This window comes from Schistocerca nitens, chromosome 4 (genome assembly GCF_023898315.1).
Source record: "Schistocerca nitens isolate TAMUIC-IGC-003100 chromosome 4, iqSchNite1.1, whole genome shotgun sequence".
In the NCBI taxonomy this organism is placed as follows: domain Eukaryota; kingdom Metazoa; phylum Arthropoda; class Insecta; order Orthoptera; family Acrididae; genus Schistocerca; species Schistocerca nitens.
The window spans coordinates 322157486-322175568 of record NC_064617.1 but is presented as its reverse complement, the minus strand read 5'-3'; the positions used below and the strand labels follow the sequence as shown (position 1 = coordinate 322175568).

Below are 18083 nucleotides of genomic sequence, written 5' to 3'. Positions count from 1 at the left end.
TAGTTATGTAATGCCAATCAGAAATACGAAAAGGAGTTTGTACATTTATTTTTTTATCTGTAAACATTATAAGCACCATTTTGTAATCATCTCCTGATTGGTTTGCCTCAGTGTACTTGACATGATATTAACATGAAATATTGTCATAATATATATATATATATATATATATATATATATATATATATATATATATATATATATATATATATATATATATATATAGATGTATTCCATGACTTACCAAACGGGAAAGTGCTGGTAGATAGACACAATAAAAAAAACACACAAACACACACACAAAATTTCAAGCTTTTGCAACCAACGGTTGCTTCGTCAGGAAAGAGGGAAGGAGAGGGAAAGACGAAAGGATGTGGGTTTTAAGGGAGAGGGTAAGGAGTCATTCCAATCCCGGGAGTGGAAAGAGTTACCTTAGGGGGAAAAAAGGACGGGTATACACTCGCACACACACATATCCATCCACACATATACAGACACAAGCAGACATATTTAAAGACAAAGAGTTTGGGCAGAGATGTCAGTCGAGGCGGAAGTGCAGAGGCAAAGATGTTGTTGAATGACAGGTGAGGTATGAGTGGCGGCAACTTGAAATTAGAGGAGGTTGAGGCCTGGTGGATAATGGGAAGAGAGGATATATTGAAGGGCAAGTTCCCATCTCCAGAGTTCTGATAGGTTGGTGTTGGTGGGAAGTATTCAGATAACCCGGACGGTGTAACACTGTGCCAAGATGTGCTGGCCGTGCACCAAGGCATGTTTAGCTACAGGGTGATCCTCATTGCCGACAATTACTGTCTGACTGTGTCCATTCACGCGAATGGCAGTTTGTTGCTGGTCATTCCCACATAGAAAGCATCACAGTGTAGGCAGGCCAGTTGGTAAATCATGTGGGTGCTTTCACACGTGGCTCTGCCTTTGATCGTGTACACCTTCCGGACTGGAGTAGGTGGTGGTGGGAGGGTGCATGGGACAGGTTTTACACCGGGGGCGGTTACAAGGTGTGGCGTTTGCTGTGTTATTTAACTGTGGTATTTAACTAATTTGTAAATGAAAATGATAATACTATTTTATTGCACTGAGTAATTACTGCATAATTTTTCTCCTGGCTTAAGATTTGGTCAAGTTGCTAAAGAACTCCAAGTTAACGTCGTGTTAAAGTGTTGTCTGTAAGTTGTGTAAGTGTCACTAAATCACAGTTCATACAACAGATTCTATACAATTATGGATTATGATGGAAGCAGTTATCTTCAGCAAAATGATCATTAAAACCACCGAATATCAGCCGCGCACAACACTGACGTATGTTACCTGAAACAGTATTCTTCGCAACTCGTGCGTAATTAATTTCGGCTCCATACATCAGCTAGAAAAGTTTGCTATAACAATCGTGCTATGAGCACTATTTTTAAAGAACCAATGTGATTCGAATTATTTTCATTAAAATGAGTTCGGAACCACCGGTGCACATTTATTTTTACACATTTGTATTACATTCGGCATTTATGTCTGCAGAGTTGCGTAATTTGATTTTGCCGCTGAGATAATTGTTAAGATGGCGGCAGACAATTGTTAGAGCCTTTCTATTGTTAGACCAAATAAGTATGTATTTGAAATGATTATTAAACTCTATAAACTATACTTTTATATTGTGCTCTATTTAGACCTCATCAAGCAAACATTTGATTTGTTCCTAAGGAAAACACAGACAAAAATGCGATACAAATCGCTATCATCAATGGCTGCGCTCATTGCAGCGGAAAGAAATAATTAACACAGATAATGCTTACTGAGAGAGGAATTAGTTACAAATAATTAATCACTCATATTTATAATAATAATGAACTATTTTCAAGTAATAATTAACAAATAATTACAATTTCTTAACAGACCTCAGTTTGATATGCGTCCGCAACTTACAAAAGCCAACCAACAAAAGGTAAAAACAAAGGAAGACAAATGCAGATCATAAAAGGAAATTACAATTATCATTGTCTTTGTATGATACACATCGATATGTCCAATTACATCATAGAATATTATATAAATAATTAATATTTATAAGTTTTCACTGTTTTTTCATACGTCGAATAGATAATGTTTATAACTGTTAGAGGCATAATTTCCTCTCGTCACACTGTAGCACAAAATTTATCACGTAGATGTTACAAAGGGTAGGAGCCGGGGGTAGGGAAGGTGGTTTGGGGATTTCATAGGGATGAACCAAGAGGTTACGAAGGTTAGGTGGACGGCGGAAAGACACTCTTGGTGGAGTGGGGAGGATTTCATGAAGGATGGATCTCATTTCAGGGCAGGATTTGAGGAAGTTGTATCCCTGCTGGAGAGCCACATTCAGAGTCTGATCCAGTCCCGGGAAGTATCCTGTCACAAGTGGGGCACTTTTGGGGTTCTTCTGTGAGAGGCTCTGGGTTTGAGGGGATGAGGAAGTGGCTCTGGTTATTTGCTTCTGTACCAGGTCGGGAGGGTAGTTGCGGGATGCGAAAGCTGTTTTCAGGTTGTTGGTGTAATGGTTCAGGGATTCCGGACTGGAGCAGATTCGTTTGCCACAAAGGCCTAGGCTGTAGGGAAGGGACCATTTGATATGGAATGGGTGGCAGCTGTCATAATGGAGGTACTGTTGCTTGTTGGTGGGTTTGATGTGGACGGATGTGTGAAGCTGGCCATTGGACAGGTGGAGGTCAACGTCAAGGAAAGTGGCATGGGATTTGGAGTAGGACCAGGTGAATCTGATGGAACCAAAGGAGTTGAGGTTGGAGAGGAAATTCTGGAGTTCTTCTTTACTGTGAGTCCAGATCATGAAGATGTCATCAATAAATCTGTACCAAACTTTGGGTTGGCAGGCCTGGGTAACCAAGAAGGCTTCCTGTAAGCGACCCATAAATAGGTTGGCATACAAGGGAGCCATCCTGGTACCCATGGCTGCTCCCTTTAATTGTTGGTATGTCTGGCCTTCAAAAGTGAAGAAGTTGTGAGTCAGGATGAAGCTGGCTAAGATAATGAGGAAAGAAGTTTTAGGTAGGGTGGCAGGTGATCGGCGTGAAAGGAAGTGCTCCATTGCAGCGAGGCCCTGGACGTGTGGGATATTTGTGTATAGGGAAGTGGCATCAATGGTTACAAGGATGGTTTCCGGGGGTAACAGATTGGACAAGGATTCCAGGCATTCGAGAAAGTGGTTGGTGTCTTTGATGAAGGATGGGAGACTGCATGTAATGGGTTGAAGGTGTTGATCTACGTAGGCAGAGATACGTTCTGTGGGGGCTTGGTAACCTGCTACAATGGGGCGGCCGGGATGTTTGGGTTTGTGAATTTTAGGAAGTAGGTAGAAAGTAGAAGTGCGAGGTGTCGGTGGGGTCAGGAGATTGATGGAGTCAGGTGAAAGGTTTTGTAGGGGGCCTAAGGGTCTGAGGATTCCTTGAAGCTCCGCCTGGACATCAGGAATGGGATTACCTTGGCAAACTTTGTATGTAATGTTGTCTGAAAGCTGACGCAGTCCCTCAGCAACATACTCCTGACGATCAAGTACCACGGTCGTGGAACCCTTGTCAGCCGGAAGAATGATGATGGATCGGTCAGCTTTCAGATCACGGATAGCCTGGGCTTCGGTTGTGGTGATGTTGGGAGTAGGATTAAGGTTTTTCAAGAAAGATTGAGAGGCAAGGCTGGAAGTGAGAAATTCCTGGAAGGTTTGGAGAGGGTGATTTTGAGGAAGAGGAGGTGGGTCCCGCTGTGATACAGGACGGAACTGTTCCAGGCAGGGCTCAATTTGGATAGTGTCTTGGGGAGTTGGATCATTATGAGTAGGATCAGGATTATTTTTCTTTGTGGCAAAGTGATATTTCCAGCAGAGACTATGAGTGTAGGACAGTAAATCTTTGACAAGGGCAGTTTGGTTGAATCTGGGAGTGGGGCTGAAGGTGAGGCCTTTGGATAGGACAGAGGTTTCGGATTGGGAGAGAAGTTTGGAGGAAAGGTTAACTACTGAATTGGGGTGTTGTGGTTCCAGATTGTGTTGACTAGAGTTTTGAGATGTTGGGGGGGAGTGGAGCTGGAAGTGGGAGATTGAGTAGATGGGAGAGACTGGGTCTGTGTGCAATGAGAGGAGGTTGAGGTTTGTTGGAAAGGTTGTGGAGGGTGAGTGAGTTGCCTTTCCGGAGGTGGGAAACCAGGAGATTGGATAGTTTTTTGAGGTGGAGGGTGGCATGCTGTTCTAATTTGCGGTTGGCCTGTAGGAGGATGCTCTGAATAGCTGGTGTGGATGTGGGAGAGGAAAGATTGAGGACTTTGATTAGGGATAGGAGTTGACGGGTGTGTTCATTGGCTGAGTCGATGTGTAGGTGAAGGATTAGGCGGGTGAGGGCTATGGATTGTGCAGTTTGGAACTGGTATAGGGACTGACGGAAAGAAGGATTACAGCCAGAGATGGGAACTTAAAGTGTGAGGCCTTTGGGGGTAATGGCAAATGTCAGACAAGCCTGAGTAAATAAAATATGGGAGCGTAATCTGGCTAGGGTGAAGGCATGTTTGCGGAGGGAATGTAAATAAAATTTAATGGGGTCGTTGTAGGGATGTTGTGAGGGTGACATGGTATTAGAATGTGGAAAGGGTAACATGAGGCTAAAGTGAAAATAAAAATATATGGGGAGAGATAAAGGTGTGAAAAAGTCGAAAAAGTGTTGGTTTGAGATGAGCTATGTTGATCCTGTGCTGAACTTAGGTTGGTGAACAACGATGTGTACAGAGGTTAGGTAGTTGTGTTGCCTCCAAAACACGTTAAAGGGTGGAGAAATTGAGGAAAATTTCGAAAAAACTGCTTGTAAATGTATTCAAAGGACTGGTTATGTGCTGGCAGATTATGAAAATGAGGCTAACAATTGTCTGACGAAGAAATAATAACGTTTAAACCTGTGGGAAGCTGCTAAAAATGATCGGTTATGTGGGAAAAAACGGGAATGGAAATAAAACGAAAGTTGTTGGAAATAGCTGAAATGGTTGTTTAATGGGTGAAGGGAACTGAAGCTGTGAAATAGTATTCACGAGGTTACACGAAATGTTTGTAAACTGGGAACAGTGGATTTCATAATCTGCCAGCACATAACCAGTCTCTTTGATGTTGTTAAAATTTTTGCCAGATTTTTATATGGTAACAAGCAATATGTTTCATATATGAATTACCGAGCGATGTGGCGCAGTGGTTAGCACACTGGACTCGCATTCGGGAGGACGACAGTTCAATCCTGTCTTCGGCCATCCTGATTTAGGTTTTCCGTGATTTCCCTAAATCGCTTCAGGCAAATGCCGGGATGGTTCCTTTGAAAGGGCACGGCCGATTTCCTTCCCCATCCTTCCCTCACCCGAGCTTGCGCTCCGTCTCTAATGACCTCGTTGTCGACGGGACGTTAAACACTAACCACCACCACCATATATGAATTACATTCTTCACAGGCCTCATTGTCTCTCTTAGCTTGTGTCAAGTAAGGATTCATTACCACCACTTCAGCTGTTTATTTAGTCATCCATAAGGTGTCAGTCACATAAAATACTTTGTGTGTCACTTTAGATGCTCTAATTATGCCCTGTATCTTCTTCATATTGAGTAGAACTGTGCAGGTATACATATATTTCCAGAGAGTGATTGCTTCAGTCTGGGTGACAGTTTCATAGGCTCACATCTGTACTGGTTTAGAAGATGACAACACCAATTTGTCTAATTTTGTAAACAGCATATGACATTACATTGTCAGACAAAAGAAACTGTTGTAGGTTCATAATTGCTTGTATTGTCACTAACAATTAATTTCAATATATTTTCTTGCAATTGCTGTGAGGAACGTTTTATCATTTCAGGAGATGTGTAGAATATGATGTTGACTGTATAAAGTTACAGAGTGTCATTTTTTCCCCAACATATCTGATGATGTATGATACTTTTTAGGTTGAGCTTCATCCATATTTTCGACAAGAACAACTGAGAACTGCATGTGAAAAAGCTGGCATTCTCGTCCAGGCATACTGCTCTTTAGGTGGATCAGCAGGAGCAAACCATTTGCTGAATGACTCCACTGTGGTTGAAGTAGCACAGCGTCTTGGTAGGACACCAGCACAAGTATTATTGCGCTGGGCACTGCAGCTCAATGCAGGTGGGCAAGCATCATAAACACTCCATAGTATTATGTATTAATTTCACGTGAAGTGTTGGATTTCATAGAAAAACTTGGACGCATAACTCAATGGATATAAATTTTGAAAACTGAAACGGGCCCCATTATATGACTTTCCAATCCTTGTGATACTGAGCTGCACACTGTTCATAATTAAAGTAAATAATTATCCCATGCAGGCGTTAATGTGCCTGGCCACCAAAGAGCTCAACATTAACTATCAAAGTGGTGTGCATGTAGTTAGGAAGTTATGAAGAGACAAATAGGCTAACTCAAAGAGAGTGCCATATTTGCTCTTACAGTCAATGTTCCAAAGCTACTTGAGAACATAGCAGCAGATTTCTTCCACTACAAAATTAGGCCTTACCTATCAAATCTAATGTTCTGCATCAAGTGTCAGTTCTTCAGGTACACCACCATGGAGTGTGCAAAGGCCTGCTGACCTGTGCAGTTCCAATGACCATTCGATGTACTGCTCCACCCACTTCTGCCAAATGCTTTGACAAGCATCCTTTTGAAACTGAGACTGTTAAGCCTTCACTGAAGAGAAAAAGACTCTGTAAATCAATATTATCCAACTACTCATACTCTGAGGCAAATCAGGCATTTAAGGTCACTCGGCCACATACTTGTGTGGAGTTATTCACTCCTGCAGTGAAGCTGCCTGTACCAAACATCAGTGTTAGCAACCAGGCAATGCCAGCATGTATTGAAGACTGCTGTTGGCCATCAGATAATGACAAGTACTGAAAACACTTAAATCTAGATTATTTTTTTTTTTTTTTTAAAGAGGAGCAGGAGTGGAAAGCTGTCTTGTAATGATTTGAAATGGCCCACCACACTTTCCTCTTTTGTGCTAATTACACTCATAACCTGCAATTATTTGTTGTATAGATTTCAGTCTCTGTCCTCCCTTACAGGTGTAGGATTCAGGGATCTGGATGTGGTTAAAGAGTGAGCGCAGACTCACCAGAAGACCTGACAAATTTATTTGATGATGAAACAATTTACACAAGGCACAGCCGGCTGCAGTGGCCGTGCGGTTCTGGTGCTGCAGTCCGGAACCGCGGGACTGCTACCGTCGCAGGTTCGAATCCTGCCTCGGGCATGGGTGTGTGTGATGTCCTTAGGTTAGTTAGGTTTCAGTAGTTCTAAGTTCTAGGGGACTTATGACCTAAGATGTTGAGTCCCATAGTGCTCAGAGCCATTTGAACACAAGGCACACACTGGAAACCTGAACATATTTGATCTTTTAAGTCAAACACTCATACTACATTTATATAAGGTCACACTGACAGGTTAAGTGGCAATGCTTGGTTTATATCAAAATACTCAGACAGTAGTTGAGGAACACCAAGGCTTTGCCACATAAGTTGATTTTAACATTCAACAACACTCCTAACAGGTCGTCCTGGTAATTTTGACACAGATGGAATAAAAACAGTTAAGTTTTAGAGCTCTAATACAGGAAAACAATAATGTTACAACTTATACAAGTACCTTAAAAACAATTACAAATCGTTTAAGATAAAGAACTGGGCATGCAACTTTTGCATTGCTTAATTGCATGAAGAAATTTAGCAATGATTAATCAGTTGTTATATGGCCCCTTTTGCCAGATAGCATATCTTCAATGTGTACCAACTCAGGCAGTTTAAAGCATATGCTTTTTATGACAAAATGCTGCGTGGATGGTGCAATAGTTCGATACATTTAAATCACCCAAAGCACACACAAGTTACTGTTGACACTTCCTTAGAATTTTAAATGAAATTACATATCAATGATGGGTCACAGGAACACCCATGAGGGCTTCTAAATTCACTTTTTGTTGACGCAATTCAGTTATTATAACGTCGTCAGAAAATTTTATCATTGATATCCATGCACCATGATTTTTAATCCCACTCTTGAACCATTCCATTTCTCTGTCATTCCTTCCTTAGTGTGTGGATTGAACTGTAGGAGTGAAAGACTACATCCCTGTTTTACATTCTTTTTAATCTGAGTACTTCGTTCTTGGTCTTCGACTCCTACTGTTCCCTATTGATTCTTGTACACATTGTATATTACCTGTCTTTCTCTATAATTTACCCCTATTTTTCTCAGACTTTCAAACATCTTGCACCATTTTACACTGTTGAATTCTTTTTCCAGGTCAACAAATCATATGAACATTTCTTGATTTTTCTGTAGTCTTGCTTCCATTATCAGCCGCAATGTGAGAACTGCCTATCTGGTGTCTTTACCTCCCCTTTTGTGCATTATCGTTGTCCACAACTTGGAAGCTCGAGTTGTTAAGCTGAATGTGCGATAATTCTCACACTTGTCAGCTCTTGCTATCTACAGAATTGTGTGGATGATGTTTTTCCGAAAGTCTGATGATATATTTCGAGTCTCATACATTCTGCTAAGCAACATGGACAGCTGTTTTGTTGCCACTTTCCCCAATGATATTAGAAATTCTGATGGAATGTTGTCTTTCCCTTCTGCCTTACTTGCTCTTTGGTTGCCCAAAGCCCTTTTAAATTCTGATTTTAATATTGGATCCCTGACCTTTCGACTCCTGTTTCTTCTTCTATCATGTCATCAGAAAAGTCCTTCTCCTCATAGAGGCCTTCACGTAGCTACTCCTAAAGCAGAAAATCTACTGTCCTTCCAAATCAACACCCTCCACTGCCCAGCGCAACCAGTGTGTGTTCCGGTTGCTAGCGAACTGACCACCTCTGTCCGACCAAGCCCCACACGTTTCTTTCATGCTTGAGCTAGTGTCTCCAGACTGCCCATCCAGAAGTAGCTGTTTGCCCACCCTTACCCATCTGTGCCTTTGGATCCACACTGGAACTGGAAAAGCATGCAATAATGGAACATTACTAAGTCATGAATATTTTTTGAGATACTGAAACTTTTAAAACAGGGAAAACCCTTATGGTGTGGCTCCAGTAGAGGCATTTTAAAGTATCTGAAGCCAGTGTGGTAAGTGGCTACATCTTAAAAAGAAGAAGAATAACCATAGCAGAAAGAGAACTTTGGCATTGTGACCAGGTAGCAGGTCTTCATGGTGTGATAAGCATATCATACAATACAGAACACATTAGGTACCCCACGCACCTGCATATAGTATCATACTGTTGTTCATACTGCATTCATCAATGCATGGAATGACTAAAGGATATTTATTTATTTGTATGACTCACATTCAGTTTAAAAATACAGGTATATAACATTAGTGTATGTATATAACAAGAATACAGAAATACAAAACTATATATAAAACTAACTAAATGTCAGTACCTAAGTTCCTAATCCGAGTTGTATCATCAGCTTTTATGAGGTTGTTCCAGCTCCCCTGGTGGGAACTCAAGGGGCATTCATCTCTAATGCGCTGTCTGGTTTAGAACCCCACAGTCACAAACTGGAGACTCTGTAACACCCCATTGTAAAGAGAATCTGCACATTGTCATGCCCAGTGTGAGCTTTGTTCAATTTGACCCATAGTTTCCTGCCAAGTCTGTGCCAGCAGTATAACAGTTATTCTTTTAGAATCACTCACAGTCTTCATGATTTTCAGTAAGTTGATGGTTCTGATCTCACAGGTCTCTCGCCTCGATATTACTGCCATCTAGATGTTCTGGTTGCAGCAATAGTGGGTTTCTTGAACAGTCTATTTTGTAGTAGACTTGGTATGTCTTCCTGTATGGGTGACTCCATGTGCTCCTGCAGCTTGCAGTCTTCTGTAAGCAAGGCCTCACTTCTATGGATTGTGGGTGGATAGATGTTGATTAGCAGAGGAAGCCAATAAATCAGTGTTGGTTGGATTGTCCCAGTTATTAACCGCATAGTATGGTTCAACTGGACATAAATCAAGTTGGCATGACAGCTGTTTAGCTGTACTGGGGCACAGTACTTGGCTGTTGAGAAGACCAGTGGATGATGTGCGCAAGGTATCTGTTGAAGCTCCCCATGTCATTCCACACAATTGTTGAATAATATTGATATGAGTTTTTATCTTGGCAGTGGTATTTTCAAGATATTTTCTGTGTGAAAGGTTATGGTCAAGGGTGACACCAAGGTACTTAGAGTACTTGTTATGGCAAAGAGAGTTTCTATGAAGTTTCACTCTGAGCTCTACGGTGGCTTGTTTGTTGTTCAGATGGAATGTAAGTACTTCAGTTTTACTTGTGCAGGGTTTGTTTTACAAACAAAAGTGATATCATCAGTGTAGCAGAATTTTGTTAACCTGGTATAGAGAAGCTTGGAGATATATGGGTTGAGTAATAGGGAGGGGGGGGGGGTCTCATGTTTTCTCCCACGTAAATGCGGAAATATCTATTGTTTATCATGGTGGTGATGAGAGTTACAGTTTTTTGGCAGCCAATCATGTTTAATAACTTGTATATCATCCCTTCTCTCCAGACTGTGTCATATGCCATGGTTAGGTCTATGAATGCAACACATCTTCACATTTTCTTGGAAACCAGCCTTTGTGGAAGCTGTTAGGGCCAGTACCTGGTTGCAGCAACTTCTCTGTGGCCTGAAACCTGCTTGCTCAGCTGGGATATGTTCCAGAATGAAGCCTTTAATTCTATTATAAATGACCCTCTCCAAGAGTTTATAAGTACAGCTCAAAAGGGAAATTGGTCTGAAACTTTGAGGGCTGTCAGCTGGTTTACCTGGTTTCAAAATTGCCGCTGTTTTTGTTCTCTTTATCTCATTAGGCAGTGATCCATTATCTAGGCTGTTGGAGAAGAAGCGGACTAGCCTTTTTTTACCACCATTACCCATGCTTACCAGAAATTCCATGTGTATATTAACCAGGACCAGGTGCTTTACCATGTTTAGTTTGTTTCAAGGCCTCATCCAATTCAGTCAGTGTAAATGGTGAAGAGAAATCAGATTTGTTTGGGTACTGAGCTTTTAGGGAGGTGAGTTCTCATTTTATTTTGGAAGTATGTTGTTTCACTGGATGATGTAGGTGCTTCAACTATATATGGCTACTGATTTGGTTATCTGAAATTCAACTCCTGACCAGTTTATTGCAGGCTCCACCAAGCTTATGCAGAAGGCTCCTTGCCTTTCTACTTGAATGTTTGAAGCTTATGTTTTCTACCGTCTCACACCATTGTACTCTTCTAGCAGTGTCAAGCCTTTGGAGGAGGCTGTTTGCAGTATGTCTGTCGCCAGTTTCACTATATTGTTCATAAAATTGTTCGCATGTTCATTCCACCCTGGTATACAGGGTGTTACAAAAAGGTACAGCCAAACTTTCAGGAAACATTCCTAACACACAAATAAATAAATGTTGTTATGTGGACATGTGTCCGGAAACGCTTAATTTCCATGGTAGAGCTCATTTTAGCCGCCAGTTGGCCCAATTGAAGGAAGGTAATGTTGACTTCAGTGCTTGTGTTGACATGCGACTTATTGCTCTACAGTACTAGTATCAAGCACATCAGTACGTAGTATCAACAGGTTAGTGTTCATCACGAACGTGGTTTTGCAGTCAGTGCAATGTTTACAAATGCGGAGTTGGCAGATGCCCATTTGATGTATGGATTAGCACGGAGCAATAGCCGTGGCGTGGTACGTTTGTATCGAGACAGATTTCCAGAACGGAGGTGTCCCGACAGGAAGACGTTCGAAGTAATTGATCAGCGTCTTAGGGAGCACGGAACATTCCAGCCTATAACTCGCGACTGGGGAAGACCTAGACCGACGAGGACACATAAAATGGACAAGGCAGTTCTTCGTGCAGTTGACGATAACCCTAATGTCAGCGTCAGAGAAGTTGCTGCTGTACAAGGTAACATTGACCACGTCACTGTATGGAGAGTGCTACGGGAGAACCAGTTGTTTCCGTACCATGTACAGCATGTGCAGGCACTATCAGCAGCTGATTGGCCTCCACAGGTACACTTCTGCGAATGGTTCATCCAACAATGTGTCAATCCTCATTTCGGTGCAAATGTTCTCTTTGCGGATGAGGCTTCATTCCAACGTGATCAAATTGTAAATTTTCACAATCAACATGTGTGGGCTGACGAGAATCAGCACGCAATTGTGCAATCACGTCATCAACACAGATTTTCTGTGAGCATTTGGGCAGGCATTGTTGGTGATGTCTTGATTGGGCCCCATGTTCTTCCACCTACGCTCAATGGAGCACGTTATCAAGATTTCATACGGGATACTCTACCTGTGCTGCTAGAACATGTGCCTTTACAAGTACGACACAACATGTGGTTCATGCATGATGGAGCTACTGCACATTTCGGTCGAAGTGTTCGTACGCTTCTCAACAAAAGATTCGGTGACCGATGGATTGGTAGAGGCGGACCAATTCCATGGCCTCCACGCTCTCCTAACCTCAACCCTCTTGACTTTCATTTATGGGGGCATTTGAAAGCTCTTGTCTACGCAACCCCGGTACCAAATGTAGAGAGTCTTCGTGCTCATATTGTGGACGGCTGTGATACAATACGCCATTCTCCAGGGCTGCATCAGCGCATCAGGGATTTCATGCGACGGAGGGTGGATGCATGTATCCTCGCTAACGGAGGATATTTTGAACATTTCCTGTAACAAAGTGTTTGAAGTCACGCTGGTACATTCTGTTGCTGTGTGTTTCCATTTCATGATTAATGTGATTTGAAGAGAAGTAATAAAATGAGCTCTAACATGGAAAGTAAGCGTTTCCAGACACATGTCCACATAACATATTTTCTTTCTTTGTGTGTGAGGAATGTTTCCTGAAAGTTTGGCCATAACTTTTTGTAACACCCTGTATATTCCTCTTCCTGTTCACAAGGGATAAACTTCTTAGCAGCAGTAGGAACAGCCCTGAGAAACAGAGGGCTAGTTTTTAGGTTCTGGTGGAATAGAACAGATATATTGATACAGATCATCAGGAAAACTCCATCAGTCAGCCCTGCGGAAATTCCTACCTCTTTTATGTGAGTCTTCCTTGGTTGGAGTGTGTGTTTCCTGCATTAGAGATACATCAATATTATTATCTACATGGCATTTAGATAGGTTCTTGCTTTTAGCTCGGCTAATGCTTTCTCTGTTTAAATGGCATACTTGAACACACAGAGCCCTGAAAAGGTCCATTTCTTAGGGATTTTTGATTTTGATATGTCTGCACGTTTTTAGCCAGGAAATCCAATATTTGGTCTGACTGCCATTTCGTTTTAGCTTATTTAGCGCTTCCCGGGGTGCACATGTAGTATTTCACCACGGACGCGAGCTAGTTTACACCTCTCTGAGGGTTATGAAGAAAGAATAACCTCTTAGAATTGGGGTCTTGTAGTTTACAAATGACATTTGCTTCTAGTGCAATGTTTTACAATGGAGATGTATTATTTCATGTGTTCCACATATGGATATATGTATGTAATGGTTTTTTCAATTGTATGCCGCCACAACACTTAGGACATGTAGCGTACTGCTTATGAAAGTGCTGGAAAATAACTTAAGAGTAGAAACTGGTCAATCGCGCAACAATAAAGGATAACTATACATCCTTTTAAAGATAATGTTTTTTTTTTCACAAAAATAATTTTAATGTTATATGCCAATGTTGGAGAAAATCACAGTGTTGACAGATAGGAAGATTAGAATTGTTTCATATATTTTGAAAAAAAAAGCACTACAGTTATAATTTTTGGATGTTTCGTGTCAAATGTATAAAATGTGATTAACTCTTTTATCTTGATTACCATTTAGTTGTATTGGGGAAACTCCTTTGAATGCACAGTATTTTTTTCTGATAGATATTCATGATTCCTCTTACAGATTGTTTACATACACTGGTTTGTGCTTAATTATAAAGCACCAACTTGATTATCTGTAATCTCTGTCACCTCGTCAGCAGCACATCCATTTGTTGTCCTGAAGCTGAAACTCTTAATAATTGATGTTGTCTGCTCAAGAAAAATGTACAGGATACTACAATTTAGATTGCACTTTTTCACACATTTTATTAGCCTCAAAGTTGTGCTGTCTAAACTGTGACGAGTTTTCCTCATCCTTGAAATTACTGTTGCTTACTGTCAGGTCAGTACCACACAGTTCAGTCAAAATATCCATTAATTTATGTTACAGAAATCACTTGGAAGTTTTTAGACATCGATGTTACTGATTTTTCATTAGTACAGGTGCATGCACTTCACGAATGAACTGTGCCAACATGTAACATGAGCAAATATCACTATCATAGGTATTACATACTTGACAGTTTGCTCACAACTGGGTGCAGACTGACTGACTTTGAGTGACATCCGACTATTTAAAAACTGATGTATTAACAGAGTTGTTTTGGACATTATACAATCATTAAAAGTGACTAGGTAAAACTTTGCTGTTTAGGATGTGGTATAAGTAATGACAGTTTTTTGTTTGTTTACAAAACATTTGGTAAACATGGAATCACTTTATGAATTTACATTGGTAATTATGTACTTAAGAGTACAGGTGCAGTATTGAAAATTATTTCACATAATGATAAATTATTCAAAATATTAATTATATAATTAGTGAGGGATGACCTCTGATTTGGAAAAAAAAAAAATAGAGCAACAAAAGTGCAGTGTCAAAGTTCATAATATAACAAGCACAAAGGCAAAATCAGCCATAAAAGTCATCACACATGGAATAGTTCCAACTTGCTGTGTCACACAGTGATGCTGAAATTTCCTTGTTACATATGTCTGATGTAGATATTTTCCTTAACTTTTGTTTTGTAATCATGAAAGTCCACCAGTCCACAGAGTTTATAAAAAAAATTGCTAATTTTTGTACATTGTCTTTAAATATAACACCAGCAGGAAAGACTGAGTTTTAATTATTTTTTTCCTTCTTTTTTTCCAGCTGTGATTCCAAAATCTGTGAACCCAGATCGCATTGCATCTAATATAGCTCTAAACTTTGAGCTTCTACCGAAAGATGTGGAGTTATTGAACAGTTTAAAAACTGTGAAAAAGTTTGCATGGGATCCTGAAATAGTTGCTTAATATTTTTGCGCTACACCAAACTGGAAACATTTGTTTTTCATGTTCTTTAATTATGGCTGCTACATTTGATCAAGATTTCTGCAACAAAATTGCAGAACTTTGTTATAGTAAATATGACACTCTTCCAAAGAATGGAAAACCAAATGATAGACAGTGGACTCTACTTGCAGCAATTGTCAAAGTAAATGGTTGGGGTATAGATCCAGTATTTGAAGTGATTTCAGCTGGAACTGGATCAAAATGTGTAGGGCAGTCAAAAATGTCTTCTACAAGACTGAATGACTGCCATGCAGAAGTGATGGCACGACGAGGATTTCTTCGTTACTTATATTATCAAGTCTTTCAACAGCTGCATACGGGTAAATCAGCCCTCTTTAGTGGCACTGATCATGAAGGTCGCTGCATCATGAAAGATGATATTACATTCCATTTTTTCACCAGCCATGTTCCTTGTGGTGATGCTTCAATATTTCCAAAATTTGATGATTATTCAGATGGCACATGCACCCTACCAATTAATATTTCATTTTCACATGCATTAAAGGTAGTATCCAAGGTGCAGGATGCCAATGCAAATAAACATTTATCTAAAAATACAGTAAGCAAAGAAGCAGAAAATGTATTCCAGACTAATGATGGAGTTGAGTCTGATGTGAGTCAAGCCAGTTGCTCCCATAACCGTTTACCAACTGGGAAAGGACCATTTGTTAAGCAGTTAAATACTGATTCAGAAGTTCAACTGGCAAGAACAGTAAGGCTCCAAGAAATTACAGTCCACTGTGGAAATGAAGTAAAATTTACAGTGACCAAGCCAAGTGAGCTCCATTCTGTGTCACCCCACACTCATACAAATTCAACTGATGAAAACTGTAAGCGCTCTGGGCTGAAACGTGCATCTGAGCACGAAGAAAATCTTAGCCCATTGTCAAAAAAACCAGCTTTCTCCGATGTTTACAGAACAGGTTCAAAGTGCCTCCCAGGGGAAAAATTACAAGATCCTAAACTTCCTGGAGCAAACTATCATGTAACAGGAGTACTTCGAGGGAAGCCAGGTCGCGGAGAGCGCAGTCTATCATTATCCTGTAGTGATAAATTAGCAAGGTGGGCAGCAGTGGGTTTGCAGGGTGCTTTATTGTCTTTGCTTTTGCATGCACCTATTTACTATAAGACACTCAACGTAGGTGGCAGCAGCCCATACTCATATGATGCACTTCATCGAGCAGTTGTGGGAAGAACAACTGGCATAGTTGGCCTAAAACCACCATATGGAATGTCATCACCTATATTTCTACATTCTACATTGCCTTTCTCAGATGCCCGTCAACCAGGAAAATTGCCTTGTGCTGAAAGCATAGTGTGGAGTGCAGTACCTGATAGGTGAGAACATCCATCAAGTATTTAACTTCTGTTTCTATTAATAATTCTAATGACATCTTCCTTATCTTAAAAAATTGTTTTCATGTATTATGAATTTGAGAGCATTGAAAAAAGAAAAACCATTATTTGGAAACATGGGTATCCTGTTTTTAGTCAATGTTATGGTTGCACCCGTATTGTTTAAAGACTCGGTGACATTTTCCATACAAAGGAGCAGTGCTTTCTTGTCACAGTTAGCTTTCCATATCAACCTACAATAATGTACATAATGTTACATTTTGTCTTGGAATGAATAGAGAGTTGTCTGAAGGGAACCAGATTGCAATCCTTGGCATAAAAAATGTGACAGATGCAAATTTTGCTACTTAATGCTTAAATATCATGGCTCTTGGTTTATTACCAAGTGGGAAATTCTATGCATGTCAGTAGGTGCATTTATACTCTCGTACTGCTATAATGAAATTGATCCACTTTATTTGCATAAATACAAGACACCACAATACACATATATTTAAGTTAGATACCACAAAAGTCTGTCCAAAGAGCTCACAGACAAAGACTTGGTCTCAATTTCACTTTCTACCTCAACTTTTGCAGCTCATTGTTCCCACAACAATATAAAATAGTTGCTCAGTTACAGCAAATCTAGTATGCATGGCTGTCATGTTGTCTATTTCCACAGATAAGTCTGCATTTATACAGTGAAAATTTATTGAATGTTATGCATTCCGTCCTATTAATACTACTATTAAGGAAATTCCAGGATGAAAACTCTTAAAATGAAGAAAGGCAGCCACTCACCTCTGGCAGATTGATGTACATTGTGTAACACATCTAAAGCATGACTTTTTTAGTTAGCACTTTCTCCTAGTGTAAGTACACACTCTCGTTCATAGCCATGGGTGAGTGCACCTGTGCATGTGTGTGCATGCTTAAACTAGAAACAAACATTCCATGGCAGTTGTCTAACATAATTTTTGTAGAGGTATATTTAGTTTTAACAATGTGGAAGCCAACAGTAGGAATGAAGGTAAAATATACAACTTTTGTGTTCCTCCAAGTTACTACCTCAAGAGCATGTTTTCTTTTCAAACCTGTAGTAACACTGTTCACGTTACGTCGCACTTCACTTAGCGTAGACCGGGACGGTGTCCTAGGCATGCCCGATGTTAACTCTGGGCACGGCTCGTGCTGCTGGAGTTGTTGTTGTTCTTGTTGTTACGCCGGCAGAGGTCGCGTCCGAATTCTCGCGTGCCCTCTGGTGGACGGGACTCTACTTGCGGCAACTACCGTCCGTGACGCGCCGTGCCAATGTGCGCCTCCCGCGATCTTTCTGTTGGCTACTACACTCCTCCTACTTCGGGGGGTGAAGCCACTGTGATCCACTGCGTCGGAAGGTGGAGCTTCGGGCAGGAGCAATGACCTCCACATCCATTGGATGGCCGGAGTCGAGGGGATCTGCCAACCCTCGAGCCGGAACCTTCGAATACGGCTGGAAGTG

General features: G+C 40.8%; 1 protein-coding gene across 3 annotated transcripts in view; it reads left to right on the top strand.

The window, feature by feature from the left end:
• LOC126251522 (uncharacterized oxidoreductase MSMEG_2408/MSMEI_2347-like) overlaps positions 1-18083 on the top strand; it is a 59127-nt gene that overhangs the window by 30341 nt on the left and 10703 nt on the right. Inside the window, exons 5-6 of one of the 3 annotated variants that reach the window (XM_049952004.1) lie at positions 5969-6173; positions 15063-15348. In XM_049952004.1, coding sequence (XP_049807961.1) covers positions 5969-6173; positions 15063-15205 — 348 coding nt within the window. In that variant the 3' untranslated portion in view covers positions 15206-15348. Of the gene's footprint in view, positions 1-5968; positions 6174-13988; positions 14086-14123; positions 14250-15062; positions 16583-18083 lie in introns of those variants that run through there. The other 2 variants (XM_049952005.1, XM_049952003.1) reach the window with 2 other exon arrangements.